General features: G+C 39.2%; 1 protein-coding gene across 1 annotated transcript in view; it reads left to right on the top strand.

The window, feature by feature from the left end:
* Positions 1–20,254, top strand: part of ptprga (protein tyrosine phosphatase receptor type Ga) — a 540,919-nt gene that overhangs the window by 478,693 nt on the left and 41,972 nt on the right. The window contains exons 12-13 of the mRNA XM_053316686.1: positions 951–1,713; positions 9,953–10,106. Of these exons, the coding sequence (XP_053172661.1) occupies positions 951–1,713; positions 9,953–10,106 (917 nt within the window). The remainder of the gene's footprint in view (positions 1–950; positions 1,714–9,952; positions 10,107–20,254) is intronic.

The raw sequence follows: 20,254 nt of genomic DNA, 5'->3' as shown, positions 1-20,254 counted from the left end.
TTTTAACAACAATGAATAGTCAGAACTTTTTTATTTTATATTAAAAAGTCAGTTTGAATTACATTAGCTAGCTACCAGAAAATGACAATTCAACTGTTTGGTGATTTGACCATTATTAGACTTCTTTTTGTTTCATCAAGTAAGATAATTCGGTTCAGTGAGAAATCTGAAACTAAAATATTTCCAAAAAATCTCCTTATCTTCGGAAATTACACCAAAATGTGTCCTCATGTGTGGAGTCAATTTTCTCTTTGTCGCTTCCTGGAAAGCCATGCTACTGAAAGACAAAGTGACATCTAGTGGATGTTTTTAGCATAACACATCTAAACTGAGTGGTAGAGATGGCTCGATCAGGTTGAGTTCAACACATTTTTATAGTAACCTTTAATTTGCTCTACCAAACAGAACATTAAAGGGTTAAGGTCTCAGTTTGTCCACTGTCTAAGGACTTACCTCTAATCTGTTAATGTTCAAATTTGATCGTTTTATTTCTTATTCCATCACATTTCACATCAATTTTTAAATTAAGTGGTTGTAACGTTTAAAATTCCTGGATCTGCCTACTTTCACACACGTGACCAATCATTTAGTTATCAGATAGACAATTTGGAAAGTTACAAAAACAACTGAAGCATTCTTGTTTTAAAAATGTGTAACTTCTCACCATAATTGAATGCCTTGATGTAGGTCTGAATTTGAGGCAGTTCCATCAGAGTGAGTATTCCATCACCATGTGACCTGTCAGATTTATTTTGGGCCCTCTTGGGATGACATGACCTAGATCCAAAAAACATCCATAGAAAAGCTTAAAAATGCCTTAATCACTGCTTAATCTATGAACCGACCTACAAAAACTGACCCATAATCTCCCTCATGTAACATAACTTACTGTGCATGGACTGGACCCTTAAGTGTCCCTTAACATCACATTGTAATTGTTTCTTTCTCAGCCGACGGTGTCTCCAGCCTCCTCAGCTGACATGGCCCCTATCTCCTCTGGTTCATCTACCTGGACCTCCTCGGGCATCCCCTTCTCCTTTGTCTCCATGGCAACAGGCATCGGCCCTTCCTCCAGCGGTAGTCAGGCAACGGTGGCATCTGTGGTGACCAGCACTTTACTGGCCGGCTTGGGCTTCAGTGGCGGAGTCATCTCCTCCTTCCCCAGCTCAGTTTGGCCAAGCAGAGCACCAACACACAATCCCCGCTCCTCACAGCCAACCGGTGAACCCGCCGAGCCCACCAAAGATGCCACTGCCTCTTCCACTTCTGTCACAACGGCCGCTGCCAAAGATAACGGAGAGGCCGGGGCTGAGGATAGCGAGAACAGTAAGGGTCAAGGAGAGGATGGAGAAAGAGAAGGTGATGATAAGGATGAAGAGGAGGAAGAAGATGAGAAAGATGAGAAGAAGGAGAGGAAGGGATCAGGGGGTATGAGTGAGGCAAGGAGGAAGGACAATGACACGGTGGTGAACGAGCCGCCCAGTGAGACACCTGACTCCACCGCAAAGGAGAAAGAACCAGATCCGACTAACGTGCCACCTGGCGTAGAGGACCAGCTCGAGGTGTACACCCACAATCCACTTGACTCTAACCTCACCACAGCAGAGGCAGCCAATGAAACCGCTGCGTTCCCTGCTCTGGAGGGGCCCACAGCAACACTCAGACCCAGCACAGGGGGGGTCAAGAAACACTGGCCTTTCTCCATCCATACTGGTGAGTCAGCTAATGCACTACAGCCTCACTTAAACACTGACACAAGTTTTGTTTCTTTGTAGAGTTAGAACAAGACTTTGGTGAATTACACAGCTGTGTAATTATTAAAACAAGTTTGATTGTATGATGAAACCAGCATTCAGAATTTCTTGTTTCTCAGAAAGGTGTTTCTTTATCCAACAATGCAGACTAGTGGAAAGATACACTAGAAATAAAATCAACCATCCAAATGTTTAATATCTTTGGCTCTCAAGGTGCCCTCCTGATGGGCCTCTTAACACGAGGTTACACAGATATAACAGTGACAAATCATGTATGACCTTGCTGATTTTATGCACTTCAACAGAATAAAGCAGGGCCACTTGGAGTCTCTCTTTGTACAGTTAAATAATGTAATAATGGTTTCTGCCAGAAAAAAATGTTCAGATTCAGATTGAGACAACTTTATTTCTCCCAGAAGGGCAATTTCTCCACAGAAGTCCACATAAATAAAAACTCAACCTAGCAGCAGCATTCAAGCATCGACACACCAGTGACAACAGGTCAGTGTATGGATACAAAAACACAAGCAGCAGACACACTCTGTCACCCTGGGGTGGCCCTTTATCAGGGATGTCCAAACTATTCCATAAAGGTTCATGTGGCTGCAGGTTTTCATTCCAACCAAGCAGGAGCACACCATGGTGACTCATTTAATCAACTGATTGGTCAAATCATTTATTGTATGGTGTTGGAGGGGGCAGAGTTATTAATTTGTGTTTATAATTCTTATGGCCTGTGGGAAGAAACTGTTGATTGGAATAAAAACCTGCAGGCACACGTCCCTTTATGGAGTAGTTTGGACATGCCTGCCCTATATGTAGGCTTACGTGAGAAGCCAGGTGATAACAATAACCCAGGGGTTAGGCCTAAGGGGGAGCTAGCAGCTAGCAGCTAGCATGTCTCTTTGGGTCTTTGTGTTTGTTTTCGGCAGGAACTCTCCCGCTCTCTGCATGCTCAGTGTGCTATCCAATTGTAGATGGATTGCTGTGGAAGCTGCAGCCTCACTGACACACACATGTATTCTCTCTCTCTCTTTCTCTCTCTCTCTCTCTCTCTCTCTCTCTCTCTCTCTCTCTCTCTCTCTCTCTCTCTCTCTCTCTCTCTAGACTGCATATTCACTATGCACTGAGCTGTTTCTTAACCCTTACATTCTGTTCATATTCTGAACCCTCTGGGTCAGTTTTGACCCGGTCTAAGAATCCCCTCATAAAAATACCAAATGTTGAAGCACAGATGTGTTTAGAAAGCATCAATAGTTGATCTGACTGATCAATAAATGTGATTAAACCTTGATTCATGTTTCAGAGAGCAGAGAGAGTGTATTTTTGAGCTTTTACACCACTAAACATCTACTATCACACAATATCATGTCCTATTTGACCTCAGACATGAAAATATAACAGCAATAATTATGTAAATGTATTTTTTTTTTAATTCTCAATGCTTATTCCTGGTGAGGTTCCAACTCAGGCCTGGTAGGCTGCCAGGTTTACAATACACCAGTGGGAACCCTTAATGTCACTGATGTGACAGAGAGTAACTAACTCTTTTTATTCACACAGCAATGTTTTCAAGGGTTCCCAAGAGTAATGTCTAATGTCACTATTGCTGTTGTGTCATTTCTGTGAAGAGAAACAGGAAGATGTGAAATAATGGCTGCTTTGATCCCAATTCCCCTCTCTCCACTCATATCTGTTAGAGGTCTGAGATCAATGCTTATACTGTTATTTTTAGATTAGGATAAAAGCAAAAGGTGGAAAATGGATTGGATTTGAATTCAGATGAAATTAAATGCATCAGTTGGGTATGTATATAATATTTATATTATATACATACCCAAATAACAGTGAGTCCAAACTGAATATTGTAGTTAAAGCTGAAGTAAACATACATCATTTGGTTTCTAGATTCAAATCAATGGACCAGCACCTTGTTTGATAATACATTTTGGAGAACAGTTGTAACTCAGTGATGTAGAATATTAACCTAAAGAAGGTCAACTGCATGCAGTGTATCTGTTTAAGAGTTGTGACTGATGCTTTGGAACATGAGTTGAATAATGGAGAGATGAATGTGGTACAGCATGAAGGTCTTAATGTGATAAGTGGTGATGAATTGTAGTCATGTAGAATGGATGGATTTCAGTGATGCAGGCTGATGTAAAATGTTAGCAGAGTTTCAACTTAATGCTTTGCTTTTACCCTCCCTGCTCTCCTTCCTCTCCTCCCTCTAGCCAAGACTTTCAGCAGGGCACTGCATTAGCCAAGCAAACACCATGGGACATCCATTCAATTTAAAGTGCTTTGAAACACTGTCTAAGCGCAAGACCAGACATTATTATGAACAAAAGCAATCTACTGATATTTCCCGGAAATCTCTTTGTCAAAGCACATTTAACACATTTTTTTTCTGTTTAAGCTGCTGGGACTCAAGCGCAAAAGCTTAAAAGTTGCTGCACAACTTTGTGAAAGTTGTAACTGTACAGTATACAGTACACTCAGCTCAGAGCTTCTGTTGTAAAAGTGTTTTTAATGCTGAGTGCATGCTGTCTGTATTTCAGAAAGAATCCATCTTCAGCCTGCGAGCTACAAACAACTACAAATCCCAGTTGATGAGGCAGAGCTTAACTCATCTCTCAACAACTGTGTCTGGCTCCATTTTGGAAGCTACTTCTTTGGAAATCTACACTATGTATATAAATATATAATATGAGAGTGAGCAATAATTTAATATAGATACTAAAAACAAGATATCTTCAGAAATTGCAGCCACCTCATATTCATTACATCATAGTTTGTTGTTTTGTTTTGTTTTTAGACATAGTGAACTACCAAGCTAAATCCTAAAGCTATTAGCTATTATAATACCTTAACAAACTGAAGCTAGCTGGCTAATTTAGCAAAGATGTTGACTGTTAATTAAATTATTATGATGCTTTTTCAATTGTACATTACTATGTTGTAATAAATTATTCATGAACCTCTGTCTTTAAATTTTCCTAAAATAATTGATGAAAAGAGTGAATACAAGTCCAGATTAAATACCTCTAACTACCACTGGGTCAAATTCACCCATATATGAAATTCATTCATTTCATGTGACTTATGTTTAAATATACTTGTTGTTAGTTGCTAGGTGTGTGATCTGATAACTACATCAAGTCATAACTCAAGTATAAAAAGAACAGAGAAGAACCTGTGATAAAAACCTTCAGTGCAGGAAAGCTGTGTGGAAAGTGCACAGTCAGCATGCTGAATGTCTGAGTGACGTATAATCATATATGTTCATATGAAGATGATTTAGCCTCCTCACACACTTAGTTTTAGTTCATTGATTATTCAATCATACCCTTCATTGTTTATAGGCTGTTTAGCCTGATTGTCCATTGCTTTGTTCTTTGTTTATTAACAGAACACAGGGAGATATATTATTATGATATTATAATAAATAAATAAAGCTTTACTAGTTATCTGAGGTTTCTTGGTGATGCTCTCTTATTCACACCTAATATGAACCTTGAGTTTGACTTTGTCATGTAGATTTTGTTGGAACATTGAATCACCCATACTGTAAGTGTGGGGCTTGTTTATCATGATTATTTGGCTCATTATTGTTCATTTGTGGTATTTAGGCTCCTTTTCAAATTTATCTCATTGTGTGATCAATGTTGTATTATAATAATTTCATACCACCCAAATATGCAAATATTTCCCCCTAATACCCATTTTCATTGTCATTTTAGACCCATTTATACTGACAGCCATGCACAGTGATTAGTGTAAAGATAATTAGATAATAAATCAAGAGGACCAAAACACACTGATGATTAAAAAAACTCATTCTGTGACTTCAGACATTTCTTTATGAAGACAATGCCTTAATACTATGACAGGGTATTTTTAGAATTAGAACAATATGTATCAGTTAGATGACCAGATACAGTTTGATTTAAATTAATAAATCACTTATTTGGTAAGAATGAAAGTTAAGGCTCCCAAAATGTCAATTATTATTATTTTAACCACATGCACTGAAGACAACTCTATGTTTGACCCTCCTGTTGTCCTCGGGTTAGTTTTGACCCAGGAGGACAACAGACATTAAATCCAAAATGAGGTTAAAATTAAATTTGAATCATTTCCAAAATCATGTGAAAGCTGTGGTAATGAGATGGGATGAAGTTGGCTAAAAAGATCAAACACAGAATTGGGTGAAATGTATACCTCATGCTTTATAAACAGTCAAACTAGATGAGGTCAAGAAACAGGAAGGTTAAAAAACATAACAGAAGGTTTCAGGATCTCTTGCATCTCCTCTATTTCTATATTTGTGGTTTAGATATATTGTTACCAGTGGCAACATAACTCTGTGCTGTTGAGTACAGTTTTGTGGTACTTTTCACATTTGATATAAATATTGGACTTTTATCCCTCTACATTTATCTGACAGATGTGGTCACAAACAAATGTAGATTTTACATAAGAAAAGATATCATCATCTTATGAAGGATGATATTCATATACATTACTTGACCAGACTACTCAAGAGAAGTCCAAATGAGTTCTACTTTGACCAGAAACAGGGGACATTCTGATCTTTTGACTTCTACTTGCAGTGCTTCTATTTTACCTCAGTAAAGAATAGGAATAGTTTTTCTAATACTGAAGCTTGTAAGTAATGGAAAGTTCTGGAAAGTCTTGAAAAAGACATGTAGTTATATCAGGGCCAACTAGTAGGACTCTGATAGTGAAGCCTGTGGAGCAGACAGAAAAACCTCCACCTGAATTTTCCTCCTCCAGTCATTCCCAATCTTATCCTCGTTCCTCTCCTGCTCCAGCATGCTTTCCTCTCTCATCCAACTTGCTTTTTTTTTTCCTCCTTACTTTTTTTTTTAAACTCTCTCCATCTCCTCTTATTGTCCATCTCTTCTTGTCTTCTGCCCACTCCTTCCTCCTCCTCCTCCTCCCCCCCCCCCTCTCTCTTTCCCTCCACTGCCTCCCCCCTCATCCTCTCTACCTCTCTCCCTGTCTTCTTGCTCTGATCTGAGTGCTGGCCTACTTTCAGACATGGCGAGAGGAGATGAGGCTTGGAGGCTAGATTCTGCTGCAGGGAAGAGAAAAAAAAGCCTCTGCTCCATTTATAGTTACATGTGTGTGTATGGTGTGTGTTGGGAGTGTTAGTGCCTGCATATATCTCACTGCACATTACTGAATGACGGTGTGTGTGTGTGTGTGTGTGTGTGTGTGTGTGTGTGTGTGTGTGTGTGTGTTTGTGGTGTGTGTGTGTGATTGCGTGCTGCTGGCTTTAGTTATTTATTTATTTATTTTTTTGGCAGACCGCCGTAATCGTAAGAGAAAAGCAGAAGGAAAATAGAAGGGGAACACAGAGGCAGGCGGCATCTCTGTGTGCACTGTGCATTTCCATGTGTGTGTGTGTGTGTGTGTGTGTGTGTGTGAAAGAGAAGGAGATGCAGAGTTAGTGGCGATGAGAGCCAGCTGTGGTGCAGTGCAGGGGCCCGGCCTGATGTAGCATTTCGGCTCCAGGCAAAAAAAGCTTCAGATTTTTGAAGGCCATGGGGGCCGGCGTCAGCTCCAGCAACGTCACGGCTGCAGCAGCTGAACTGGGTAGGTGGTGGTGGTGGTGATGGTGGTGGTGGTGGTGGTGATTAAGGGGACATGAATTGAACAAATGTCTCAAATTATCCAGAGCTGTGTGTTGTGTTTTTTTGATGCAGTTACTGCACGCCATCAAGCAACGTGCAGAGCGTGCAGAGCTCACTGCAGGCAGGACATCAGCTGGGAACTGACCCTGCAGTCTGATGTGATCTGTGTTCATTTAGATTTATTTACTGCTTCCTTTTCTGTTTGTTACAGCAGCCTCCGTTTTTCACTGAGATGAAGTTAAAGGGAAAACATTTTCGGGGAAATAAGCTTGTTTTTTTGTCTCACCCTGCATGAGATATTGGTCAGTTTCATATCTGCATTGCATACAGAAATGCAATGGGTTCAGAATGTGTGTAGCCTAGCTTAGCTTGTGCCCCAGTTCACCACTATACAAAACTTCTAATAAAGTATAAGCTGTGCACTGAACAAAATGAGGGTCAATGGGGTTTTTTTATGTCCATGTGGTTTAGTTTAAATCTAAAGGGTTAAAATGTGAAAATAAACGTATGAATAACTTTTTGTGGACCCAGCATCAAATTTATGCTTTTAATCCATTTAGAGAGAATTTATTAGAGGATTATGGCAAAAATGTCTAAGTGGTGTAACCATAAAAACTTTGTACCAAATAATTCAACTTGCTTAAAAGCACTAAATTCTCAATAAAACACCAGATCAACTAGTTTGGCATGATCTTACATTATAACTTTTATATTAAATAAAGCTAATGGAATACAATTGTTCTAAATATTACATTTCATCTGGAGAATCATGGAGATCAGGAAACATTTACATGTTTAAATGAAGTCATTATTAGTATAAGTCCACTTAAATACACTGTAGGTGATCAAATATTTAATATTCATCATTCCTTTGTGGTTACACCATTTGACATTTTCAGGAGCATTCAGTCTGACTTTTGGTAAAAAATGGTGCAAATGTCATTTCAAATGATAAAACCAACAAAAATACAAAAAGTACATTTTAACAAACCTGATGCTGCTTTTTTTTTTGTACTTTTTAACATATTTTTGAATGTATCATCTTGTCAACTCTTATTTGTTATTGACCCACGAGCAGAAAATGCAACAAGACTGAGAAAATAATTGGCAGTTTACTTGATAATAAAAATACCTTTCCAAACTTTCTCTTTAATTTGCTTTTTTTGAGCTGTTCACCATTATCCACAGTTTGGTTTCTTTCTTCACAGCTGTGAGTAGTTTTTTCTCCATTGACAGTTATACTGTAGGACAGTGTGAAGCAGCAGATTCCTGACATTTTTCAGTTAATTACATTTATTCAGTTTTACAGAGTGGTTCCATGATTAGTTTAGTGATTCAGTTAGGTCTTTTTTTCCCTGCTCACAGACACCAGTTGAAGAAATAAAAGCTTTGTAAGTGGGATAAAGAATAAATGACTAAATGTCTTCCTCAAACATGGCTTGTGAGCTACCCAGCTGTATCCAAGAAAAATGGTCATTTAATGGTACAGTAAGAGACAAAACATAAATAACACCTCTTAAATCAATATATTTCTTCATGTCTCTGCATTGACTGAATATGAAACTACTCATTGGTTAGAACCAAATTCAGGCCATACCATCTAATCATGAGGCTAACTTGAACACTCAGTCTACTTCAAACTTGGTGTTTTGAAGCAAAGGAAAATTGCTAGTCTTGTATCAAATATGAAAAAAGATCATCTCCTAACAACTATATAGCTGTCAAGAAGACATTTTCTAAAATGTAAGACTATTCCTTTAATGAAGATCTCCTATGGGACATAATTAGTGCTATGTTCACATGCTGACATTTAATGGTACCTTATGAGCAATTATTATTTAGCAGTGTATACAACTGCTCTTTGTTTTACTAATGAACTATGGCTTGTTTCAGTTTGATCTAATAATTAATAAGGTTGTATATAACAGAGTCTTTGACAGCTCATGGCACAAAGGTACAAGAATTAGAAAGAAGCACTGTGGGTTTTGTGTGTGTATAAAACAGAGAGACAGAAATTATCATCACAATTTAATTTAGGATGAATTCACTGGATCTCAGTTAAGGGGGGTGGGATGCTCTTCTTGATCCAGACTGATAATATGGCTATATTTCCACATGAAAAAAAAACTCCTTTTGACTTTGATTTCCTGACTTTGCAGTGAAATTGATTCTACCATGAGAGATAACTGGCAAAGGCTTTCATACATTTGCCTTTTTATATAAAGACAAATGTGAGACAGCCTGAACCATTGATCAGGTGTGATTTAAGATGAAGATGCTAATTATGAAGACTATCCTAGTCATGCCTGCTTGCCCCCCCCCCCCCTCCCCCTACCTCCCTCTACTCTCTTCCTACTGCCTCATTAATTTAATTTGACTCTATTTACTCTGCTCCATTTTCATTCATATTAATAATAAACTCTGTACAGACTGGAAACTACGTCTTTATCATGACATTTTCTCAATTATATCCTCTCCCTGATCTCTGACTGTGCATTTCTTTCCCTCATTATTTCTTCATCCTTTTCTTTCCAGATCGTCCCAGTGCAGTGACCAACCTGACCCACAAGGCGAGGCCTGGGTCTGGGTCTGGGCTGGGCCGTGTGGAGTGGTTGGTACCTTTGGTGGTGGTCTCAGCTCTGACCTTCCTCTGCCTCGTCGTGCTGCTGGCTGTGCTCGTCTACTGGAGGTGGGTACAGTAACACCTACACCCAGGAACTACTTTTTCACACTGGTAGTCTGAAGGTGGGGAAGGTTTGGATGGTGACTGGAGGGTTGCATATCTGATTCTGCATTAGTTATGGTTGAAGATTACAAAGGGGAAAATACATCATTACTAATCTTGGCACATTAGAGATACTGAGGTGTGAATGATTCATGGACACAAGTATTGTAAAAAAACAAGGTCTTTCCTAGCTAGCTGTGCTCCATTAGCATCTGTCATATATGATGTCGTATTAGGGCCATATATGTTTAAAAACAATACTGACCTGGAGGAGAGGTAATATTTTGAGTAAAGACTATGACTTTTATTCTGCCAAGCAGTCACATAGCCTCACTTTGAAACACTGGAGAGACGTGGCTTGTCGTGCACTATGCCTGCCGTGGAAGAGCTGATCAAATTGTCAATCAATTTTTGCTTGGGTTTAGCAATAAGGAGATATTATTATTATTATTGTATACCATACCATCCTAGGCATCCAGACTTTGAAAAGACATTGTATTTCTCATACATTTGTGAGTGAACTAAGTGTCTGTAAAGGGCTGACTCACACTGTCTGAAAATGACTTACCTGCAGTACCATTACAGTAACAACAAGTACTAGGAAAACCCCATCTAAAGGGTTCCCATCTCATTGGTGTCTCTGTGTCACATGGCTGGTCACAGAGACACAAGTTTGTTTGCACTGACTATGCAAAATAGAGAGGAATTATCTTAACATGCATTAACCTCATTTTCGGATCCACTTGTTCTTACACTTAACTGGTGTGAAATATTAAAACGTTTTCCTTAAAGTCAACCTGACAGGTTTGGCATCTTTACTCTAACTGAAAATAAGGGTCTGTGCATTTGAACAATGTTCATCATCATCATCACATCATACATTTGTAATGAGGCAGTGTTAGGACATTAATAGTGATGATGCAGAAAAGTTAATCAGAAGAGATGAGATCAGAAGAGTTGTGTTCATTAGGCTGCAGCCATAGACTGTATAGAAGAAATGGACATAACATCCGTGATGTCACCCATTGGTTTGTGGACTGCTGCTCGGAAGCCAATAGTTTAGGATCTGGGCAACGCCATCTTGAAAATTTCAGGTGCATGCTGGGAAAAATAAAAACACGGATTCTACTTATATGGACATGAGGCGGGCCCATGGGCAGAGCCATGGGCGGAGTGGGGGAGGTTGCAAGGGCTGGATCTCGAGGACATTGGGCAATCAACCTGTCAATCACGACATAGCCACGCCCTAATGCATACCCTGCTTTATCGTCAAATATAAAATCAGGGAGGCCAAAATTTCACAAATGATCATCATACTGCATTGAAGAAGGCTTTAAACTAGCGATTGAGACCATAAACACATTTTGAAAACGTTTACTGAGGTTAGAAATCGAGTGAGAAGTTGGTGAATTCTCCATTGACTTGTAGAGAGACGAAAGTCCTTTTGACACCAAAACAGTCGCCCCCTGGTGGCCTTTTGCTAGAATGCAGTTCTAAGTTACTTCCGCGTTGGCCTAATTTCAGAGGACCGAAACTCCCCGGCTGGCTGCAGCAGAGGAAAGTCATACTATAATACAGAGGATTTCACCAACTTCACACAAAATTTATAGGCGATACATGAATGTTGTAAGAGAGAGGGACAATTCATCAATATAAGTAGTCACAGGGAGGTTTTTAGCATGGGTTCAACAGAAGGACAAGGCAGAGCTAAGGCAGAGACAATTACATTTTCAATCCACAGTTTAGCTACAGTTTTCTTCACAGTTGAATGGTGCACAAAGTAGGGCATCATGTTTTGAAGCATGAGCTCAGTGGTGGTATTTTTAAAATACTGATGGCATCACCAAACCCTGAGTTCACAATTTGTGAACTGAGATTAATAGTATCTTCCAGGTCTACCAGCCTTTCAGTGAGAATGCAACATTATTTTTCAGTGGGGATCTACATTGATGCATGAATCAGTGACTTCCTCTAAATAAGCAGATTTTTCCAGCACTGTAAACACTTATTGCACAGCTTCATGTCATGGACAGTCACCCAGAGCTGTTAAGGGGATTTGTCCAATGAGTGATGGTATCAGGGGATGCTAAATCTGTGTTGTTTGTTGTGTGAATTAAAGCTCAATGAAATAAAAAATACAAAGAGCATTACCTGAAACCTCCAGGGTGGCTCATTATGGGATATTATTCAAATCACACCTTAGAATGAGCTACATTTATCTTTTCAGAAATAATTTCTATTTAAGCTAGAAAAAAACCCAGACTACATATGAAGGTCTCACAGACCAGTTTTCTATTAAAGGTTTTGCTTTTCAGGTTAGAGATATTTACATACGACACTTTTGTAAATTTACTTAAATTCAAGTTGTATCTGGATGGGAACATGCCTTCATCTTCAGATGTGGGATCAGACATACATTTCTCTTGGTAGCTGATGGTTGGCTTACCTAGATTCAGCTTGTCACACTGGATTAGACTTGTTTGAGTCCAAGTAGTAGACTGAATGTCTAACAGACCCAACCACACCAAACATGTAGTGTCAGAGGCCACAGTAGCGGCCACTAATATTCTCATTCATTTTGACCATTTTACATTTTATAATTTACAAATCAGCATCTATGGATATGTTGTACAGGTCAATTGCCCAATATGACTACATTTTATTATTATTATTAATTATTACAAAGATAAACTTCCCTTGAAGTGACTCTCTATTAGATTTGCTTCCATATTTTTTAAAAGACTTCAAGGTTGGAATTTGGTGCAGGCAAATTTTATTGACATGCACATACTGAATTATTCTTACAGTGATTAAGTGAGTCAGTTACTGGCCAAATATTATCAATCAATCAATAAATCAATCAGTCTTTATTTATGTAGCGCCAAATCACAACAAAAGTCACCTCAAAGTACTTTACACATAGAGTAGGTCTAGATCGTAGTCTTTAATTTAATTTAAAGAGACCCAACATTCCAACATGAGCAGCACTTGGCGACAGGGGCAAGAAAAAGAAAAATCTCCCTTTTAACAGGAAGAAACCTCAGAACCAGGCTAAAAGTGTTGGTCATCTGCCTCGACCGGTTGAGGTTGAGAGAGAGAAAGAGAAGAGGGAGAAAGGAGAAGCACATTAAAAATCAAGATTGAAAGTAGCAGGTCCAGGACAGGAATCGGTCATCCCAACATCCCCAGGTTACCTGTGAGACGAGAAAACACAGACAACTCCAGGGATGAAGTTTAGGTTAGTGAATGCATTAATAGAACATGAATGTTAATGGATATAGAAGGATGGATAGAGAGAGAGAGAGGAGGAGAGAGGAGATCAGTGCATCATGGGAGTCTCCCAGCAGTCTAAGTCTATAGTAGCATAGACTAGGAGCTGGAACCGGCCCAAACTATAAGCTTTATCAAAAAGGAAGGTTTTAAGCCTACTCTTAAATGTAAGGAGGGTGTCTGCCCCCCGAACCAAATCTGGAAGATGGTTCCACAGGAGAGGAGCCTGATAGCTGAAGGCTCTGCCTCCTGTTCTACCTTTAAAGATACTAGGAACCACAAGTAAGCCTGCATGCTGGGAGCACAGTGTTCTAGTAGGTTCATAAGGTTCTTTCAGATATAACCTCATATGTGTAGTCCACATTGAGTTCATATCAAAGTAGGAGCCCTTTACTGTATTTGAGCAGCTTTCTGGTATCAATATCAGTAGCTCAAAAAGGTTTGACTGCAGTCATTTACACAACATCAATATCTGACACAGATGAGTCAAGCAACAGATAAGAGGAGTAAGGGAGTCAGTCTTGATGGCTTTAACTCTAATATACAACTGGCTGACAGTTTAAATGAGATCTATATATGGTTTGAAAAACGTGATTTCAAAGAACAGATGGATTGAAGAACAAGACTAAGTCTTGTCAAGCAGTGATGTTGATGTTGTATTTTTGTTCATTATTATTGAGTATTAGTTAAAGTTTAAATTCATGATTTATGTATATTTCATGATTTATATTAAGGATTAAAAATACAGTTAAAATGTACATTTAAATTAAGGTTAAAACATTATTTAATTTATGTGATAGCACTTTAAGACCACAAGGTGGCATTTGTGTTGCATGAGAGGTAAAAGTTGAGAACAAAACAAGTCGTTTTTTTTAACTAGAAAAACAGAAGAAGAAGAAGTTTAGGCTAATAATAAGAGATGAGAAAGATGTAACGTTTACTGCCGTTTGTTAGTAAAAACCCAAAACTACAACCACGATGTCCCGCTTCGTCTTTTAAGGAAGCTGCAGTTAATTCCCCACAGTTGACACTGTTGTAAAGCTGTTCAGGCAAACTGGTTGTCCTGTTTAAAGTTGGGGCAGATACAGGGCCGTTTCAAGGAATTTGGGGGCCCCAAGCAAAATGAACTTGGAGGCCCCCCCACCACCACCGCCCACCGACGTCGACACCCCCTGGACCACAGCAAAAAAAACCTACGCCCCGCCCGCCCAAAGCCTACAGGAACCACAGCATAGACACACTGTTGAAGTTCAACCACACATTATATCAATAAAATATTTCTTAATAGTGCAAATACTGCTTACAAATGTTGCATATAGGCTACTGCACACATAGTATGTTTACTTATTTTATTTGAACATTTGCAATCAACAAATAAACAAACTGCAAATTCGGTATTAAATATAAAATCCAACATAGATAAAAGTACACACACACACACATATAAGATTAACCGTTAAAAAATATGCAAAATATCTACATCTGCTGTTTGCGAGCCTTGGCTTCAGCAAAGGCAACCACAATGTCCTCCATGTCCAAAGACCTGCGAACATCACGCTCAATTGACATAACGGCCAGTCCTGTGAGCCTCTCTTGGCTCATGGTGGACCTCATATATGTCTTTATCATAGACTGTATATAAGAAATGGACGTAACATCCGTGACGTCACCCATTGGTTTGTGGACTGCTGCTCGGAAGCCAATAGTATCGAATCTAGGCAGCGCCATCTTGAAAATTTCAGGTGCATTCTGGGAAAAAATGAACATGGATTCTACTTATATGGGCATGAGGCGGAGTCATGAACGGACGTATGGGCGGGACCAACGGCGGAGCGGGGAGGCTGCGATTGGTTGCGAGGGCTGGATCTCAAGGACATTGGTCAATCAACCTGTCAATCACAACGTAGCCACGTAGCCTGCTTTATCGTCAAATATAAAGGCCAAAATTTCACAAATGAACATCATACTGCATTGAAGAAGGCTTTAAACTAGCGATTGAGACCATAAACACATTTTGAAAACGTTTACTGAGGTTAGAAATCAAGTGAGAAGTTGGTGAATTCTCCATTGACTTGTATAGAGCCGGAAGTCTTTTTGAACACAAAACGATCGCCCCCTGGTGGCCTTTTGATAGAATGCAGCTCCAAGTTACTTCCGCATTGGCTTCTTTTCAGAGGACAGGAACTCCCCGCCTGGTCTTTATCAGCTTCAAAGTAGGGCTGGGGCGACGCGTCGACGTAATCGATTACGCTGACGCAAAAAATACGTCGACGCAAAAAATACGTCGACGCAAAAACTGTGCGTCGATGCGTCGTTTGAAAACAAAAAACGAGTAGCGGTAGAGGCAGCAGCAACGCAAGTGAGTCAGTTGACTCTGATCAATGTAAAAAACGAACTCGTAATTCTGTACCTGGCTGCCACATCAATGCTAACATTCCTCCACTCCAATGCATGACTACATCATGTCTTGGATTAAACACACACACTACACACATATAGACACACATTACACACCGTATTCTAGAGTGAAAAGGCGGAGTGTATGTTCCTATGAATGAAGAGCAGTTTTTATCCTCTTAATGCACGCTGTTCCTCTTACGGGACGGGACGGATGTTAGTAGGTAGCGACACGTTCTTCTGAATGTTTTAAACAGCAACCCTTAAACATATATATTCATGCCGTACATTGTTAGAAACCTTAGATTGTCCTGATTCATTCAAGACCACTCACACATTGTATGGTTGCTCACAGCTGTAATAGTATTAGCGATTAGCTCGGCTAGCCACTCAGCTAAAGTAAGAACAGCTATAATGCTACATACCTTCAAAGTCTTCCCTTTATCCACAACGATCATCTTATGACTCAGGACTTAATGTACAGCTCGCCAAATATCCATTCTTGTGAAATATGAAATCCGTTTCCATAAAACTGGAATATTTTCCTCAATATGTCCATGTATTCAGTCCAACACGTAACGTAATAACACAAATAACAAACCATACACGGTCCGTTTATGTCATTTCATGACCTGCACGTCCATCTCAGAGTACACGTGACTAGATGTTTACGACCGTGAGCCTCTTCTGCTTCTGACGACACCACACACAAGCCAATCAGTGCTCAGGCAGTACATGCCTCCAAAGCCAATGAGGACATGTGACCGACGACAACGACAACTAGGCTTTCATTGACAGCTGTTCCAGCCTATGGAAATATTCGGTGAAATGAAGTTGATAACCTTTTAGCCAATAGTCTGAAGTTTCCATCGGTGTATGACGTCGTTTAGGCTAAAAACATAAAAAATAGGGGCGTGTATTAAGAGGTTATATTTTGTTGGTTTAAAAAGAACACTGCTGCTGTTTATATTTCAACTACGAACTAGGAACATAGGTCCCGGGGAACATAGGTACGGTGTGTGGGGCCCCCTTGAGGGGGATTCCGATAACAGTGTCGCTGCACTTTCCTGCATTGACCATCACAGCATTAAAGGGACGCGCACACAGTTTGTCGTTGCATTCAATTCAAAACCAGTCGTTGTCTGGGGGCCCCCGGCCAGGTCGGGGCCCCAGGCAATTGCTTGGTTTGCCTGTCCTGTTGCGACGGGCCTGGACAGATATTTTGACTGATCGCTTAATGGTGTCCTTTCAAACAAGCTTCACTCATCCACTGGTTCACCTCAAGAATGTGTTCTGTCTCTCCTCCTCTATATTCTCTTCACAAACAGCAAAGTACCAGAAAAGACACATTATAAAGTTTGCTGATGAGTCTGTTGTACTTAGTTTGGAAGGAGAGGAACTAGGTCATGGGCCAGTAGTTGATGACTTGAATGTGGCTAACACCAAAGACATGATCATTGACTTTAGGAAGTGAAAGCTGACAGATATTGAGGGACATGAAACTGACCTGGTAGACAACCAGAAGAATTTAGGTACCATGATGACAAGTTGATCTTTCAAATGATGAAATTTCAACATCAAGCTCTTCAAATATACAGTATGTACTACAATAATGACTCTGTTCTGTCTTTCTGTACTGTAGCCTGGTTTGGGAACCTGAATCTGGCCAATAAGAATATTAGTTTGACTGGCTTGTTATTGGTTATTGGGGCGAGTCAGCTGCAGCTCTCAGAGGAAGGCTCAGGCCATATTGACTTGACTTAACTTAAGATGGTAAAATAATCAATACTGATAAGAGTCATGGTATTAAACGTGGTGTCTGATAATGAGCTCTGATCATTTGCTTTGGTTTCATATCAAATTATGTGATATCAGTTGAGTCTGACCAAAGTCCAGTTTTGAAGTTCTTATTGAAAACACTGATAGGCAGTGACACCCTGATGCAGCACGTAAACTGCCTCTGGTGAGGACACATCTGGATGCACTGGAGCACTAAATGCTCCGGCTGGTGGGTGGTGCAGTTTCAGCTATGATCATGATGGAGCACTTTTTTTCTCTCCAAAGAAATAGCATAGTTTACCATGGAAACACTATACAGTTGATTGGATAGAGGTACTGTAAGTTGGAGCGGTGATTGTTTTTGGCTTGAAAAAGTAGTAGTGGTGTAAAACTTACATGACAGCTAAACAGTACTTTAAATATGTTTCTGAAAACATCTGAGTAGAGAAATAGACAGTGCAGTAACAGATTCATGTTTGAAGTTGAGGTTGAGTCATGTTTATGCAAATACAGATACAGCCAACAGTCTGTCATGCACAGCTGCATCTCCTGAGCTTCATAAAAAATGAATAGAATCTGTGGACTTCACATATATCATCACATCCAGTCTGCATGTTGCATAACACACACACACACGCACACACACACACACACAGAGAGAGAGAGAGAGAGAGAGAGGAGAGAGAGAGAGAGAGAGAGAGAGAGAGAGAGAGAGAGAGAGAGAGAGAGAGAGAGAGAGAGAGAGAGAGAAAGGGATATAAGTTATTCTAACTGAAACTCAAACAGGATTTATGAAAAAGTAATGTATTAGTTGTAATGACTCTTATAAGACTCATCTTACATTTGTTGGATTATACAGCTGCAGTTATTTCTAAGGCATTTATTTAGTCTTTGGACTTTTATAAGGCCTTTGACACAACTGAGCACACATTTCTATTACAGTCCCCTTTGTTGACATTGTCAGTGTGTCTAACAAAGATATTCATAGCTTGGGTGTAATTAATTTTAATACCTGTAAAAGATTCCAAATGATAGAGGGATCAGGCAGGGCTGCCATATTTTATATATTTTAGTCATTTATATTGTAATTGATATACATTTTGAAGGAAGTTCATGTTTTGGTAGATAACATAAAAAAAATCATGCCTAATAATTTTTTCAACTCTATTGAAGATCTTTCTTTTCTTCTTTTTTTTGCTGAACAAATCAATCAAACTGTCAAAAGTTCATTGGAAGCTGTCTATTGTCCACAAAACTTTTCTCTGGAATGAATGTGACATACTTTTTAAATAAATCTGAACCTACATGTTCCAAAGAAATATGAATAATACTCTTTTTAATGAAATTGTTAATATGCTGTCCTATGAATGTTTTATGTCTTAACACAATTCCAAATTCAGAGAATTGAATTTAAACTCAAGCTACTAAATGAATTAATTCAATTTATGAAAAGCCACTGAAGTTATGGATGGAATTAAATTAACAGATATAAAATGTAACAATAATCGTATTTGCCAGACTTTTCAAAAAAAAAAAAAAAAAGAATAAAACTATACCTGGAGCCAAGTTTCTCTTTTGGTCTCAAACTGAGAATATATATACAGACATTGGTATTTCTTGTCTTTGTAAACATAAACTTGTGAACACCTGATTATTTTTTAAATGTAATTGTCTCTTAATATTGTGTTCTTCATCTATATTTGTACCATATAAATTTGATTCATATGCGCTGACATTTTTTACCTGAATATTTGTATATCTACTTTTGTGAATTAAAGAAATCACACACACACACACACACACACACACACACACACACACACACACACACACATAGGCCTGGCAGCAGGTGCTGGGTGGGTGGGTGGGGGGGGGGGTTGTTTGGGTATTTAATCCTATTGTGGAGCAAAGCTCAGGTCATAACCCCTGTCCCACACCCACTCCACCCTCACTGCAGTCCTATTGGCTCTTCAGCACCCTTCAGTGCCGCCCACATTACCCAAACTGTTGCTCTGCTGCATTCAGGTCCCATGGGAGTGAAGTAAACATGAGTATCATACCAGGAAAAACTGTTTGACTCAGTTTTCTTTGTAAATACTGATAAAAAAGAACATTTGACCTCAGCTGATTTTGGAATTTCGTTGTCACATGTTGTTATTTGTGCATTTTAGAAGGAATGAACAGTTTATCTGATCATACTGACTTTTTTAAAAACGTCTTGTAGGTTATTAGCTTGGTAGGTGTGAATGACTTTGCTTTAATGCCAAGTTGCATTAGGGAACCAATTATAACCCCTGTCAGTATTTCAAGATTGCAGAGGCCAAGCAATCAATCAGTATCACAGCAGTCCAGCAAACAGTCACAGAAATGAAAATGTTGGGAACAATAATTCAAAAAGTTATTTATTTAACATTTTAAATTATGATTCCCAGCTAAATAATGACTCTTTACATGTCTGTTTATTGAACCATTGCCAGTATAGTAGAGAAAGAAGATATCTGGCTGGAATTGAACAGGGAATGTTGGGACTGTGTGTTGTGCATCTGAACTGTTTAGTCACCAATACACAACCTATATAAATGCTTCAATGTGGCATTTTTCCTTGCTTTGCCTCAGTATGCCTCAAGATTTGTATTTTCTGTGACAAAAAATGTGTTTAATCAAGT

The sequence above is a fragment of the Scomber japonicus genome, chromosome 3, assembly GCF_027409825.1.
Source record: "Scomber japonicus isolate fScoJap1 chromosome 3, fScoJap1.pri, whole genome shotgun sequence".
Classification (NCBI taxonomy): Eukaryota; Metazoa; Chordata; class Actinopteri; order Scombriformes; family Scombridae; genus Scomber; species Scomber japonicus.
The sequence above is the reverse complement of the archived record's forward strand: the minus strand, read 5'-3'. Positions and strand labels throughout refer to the sequence as shown.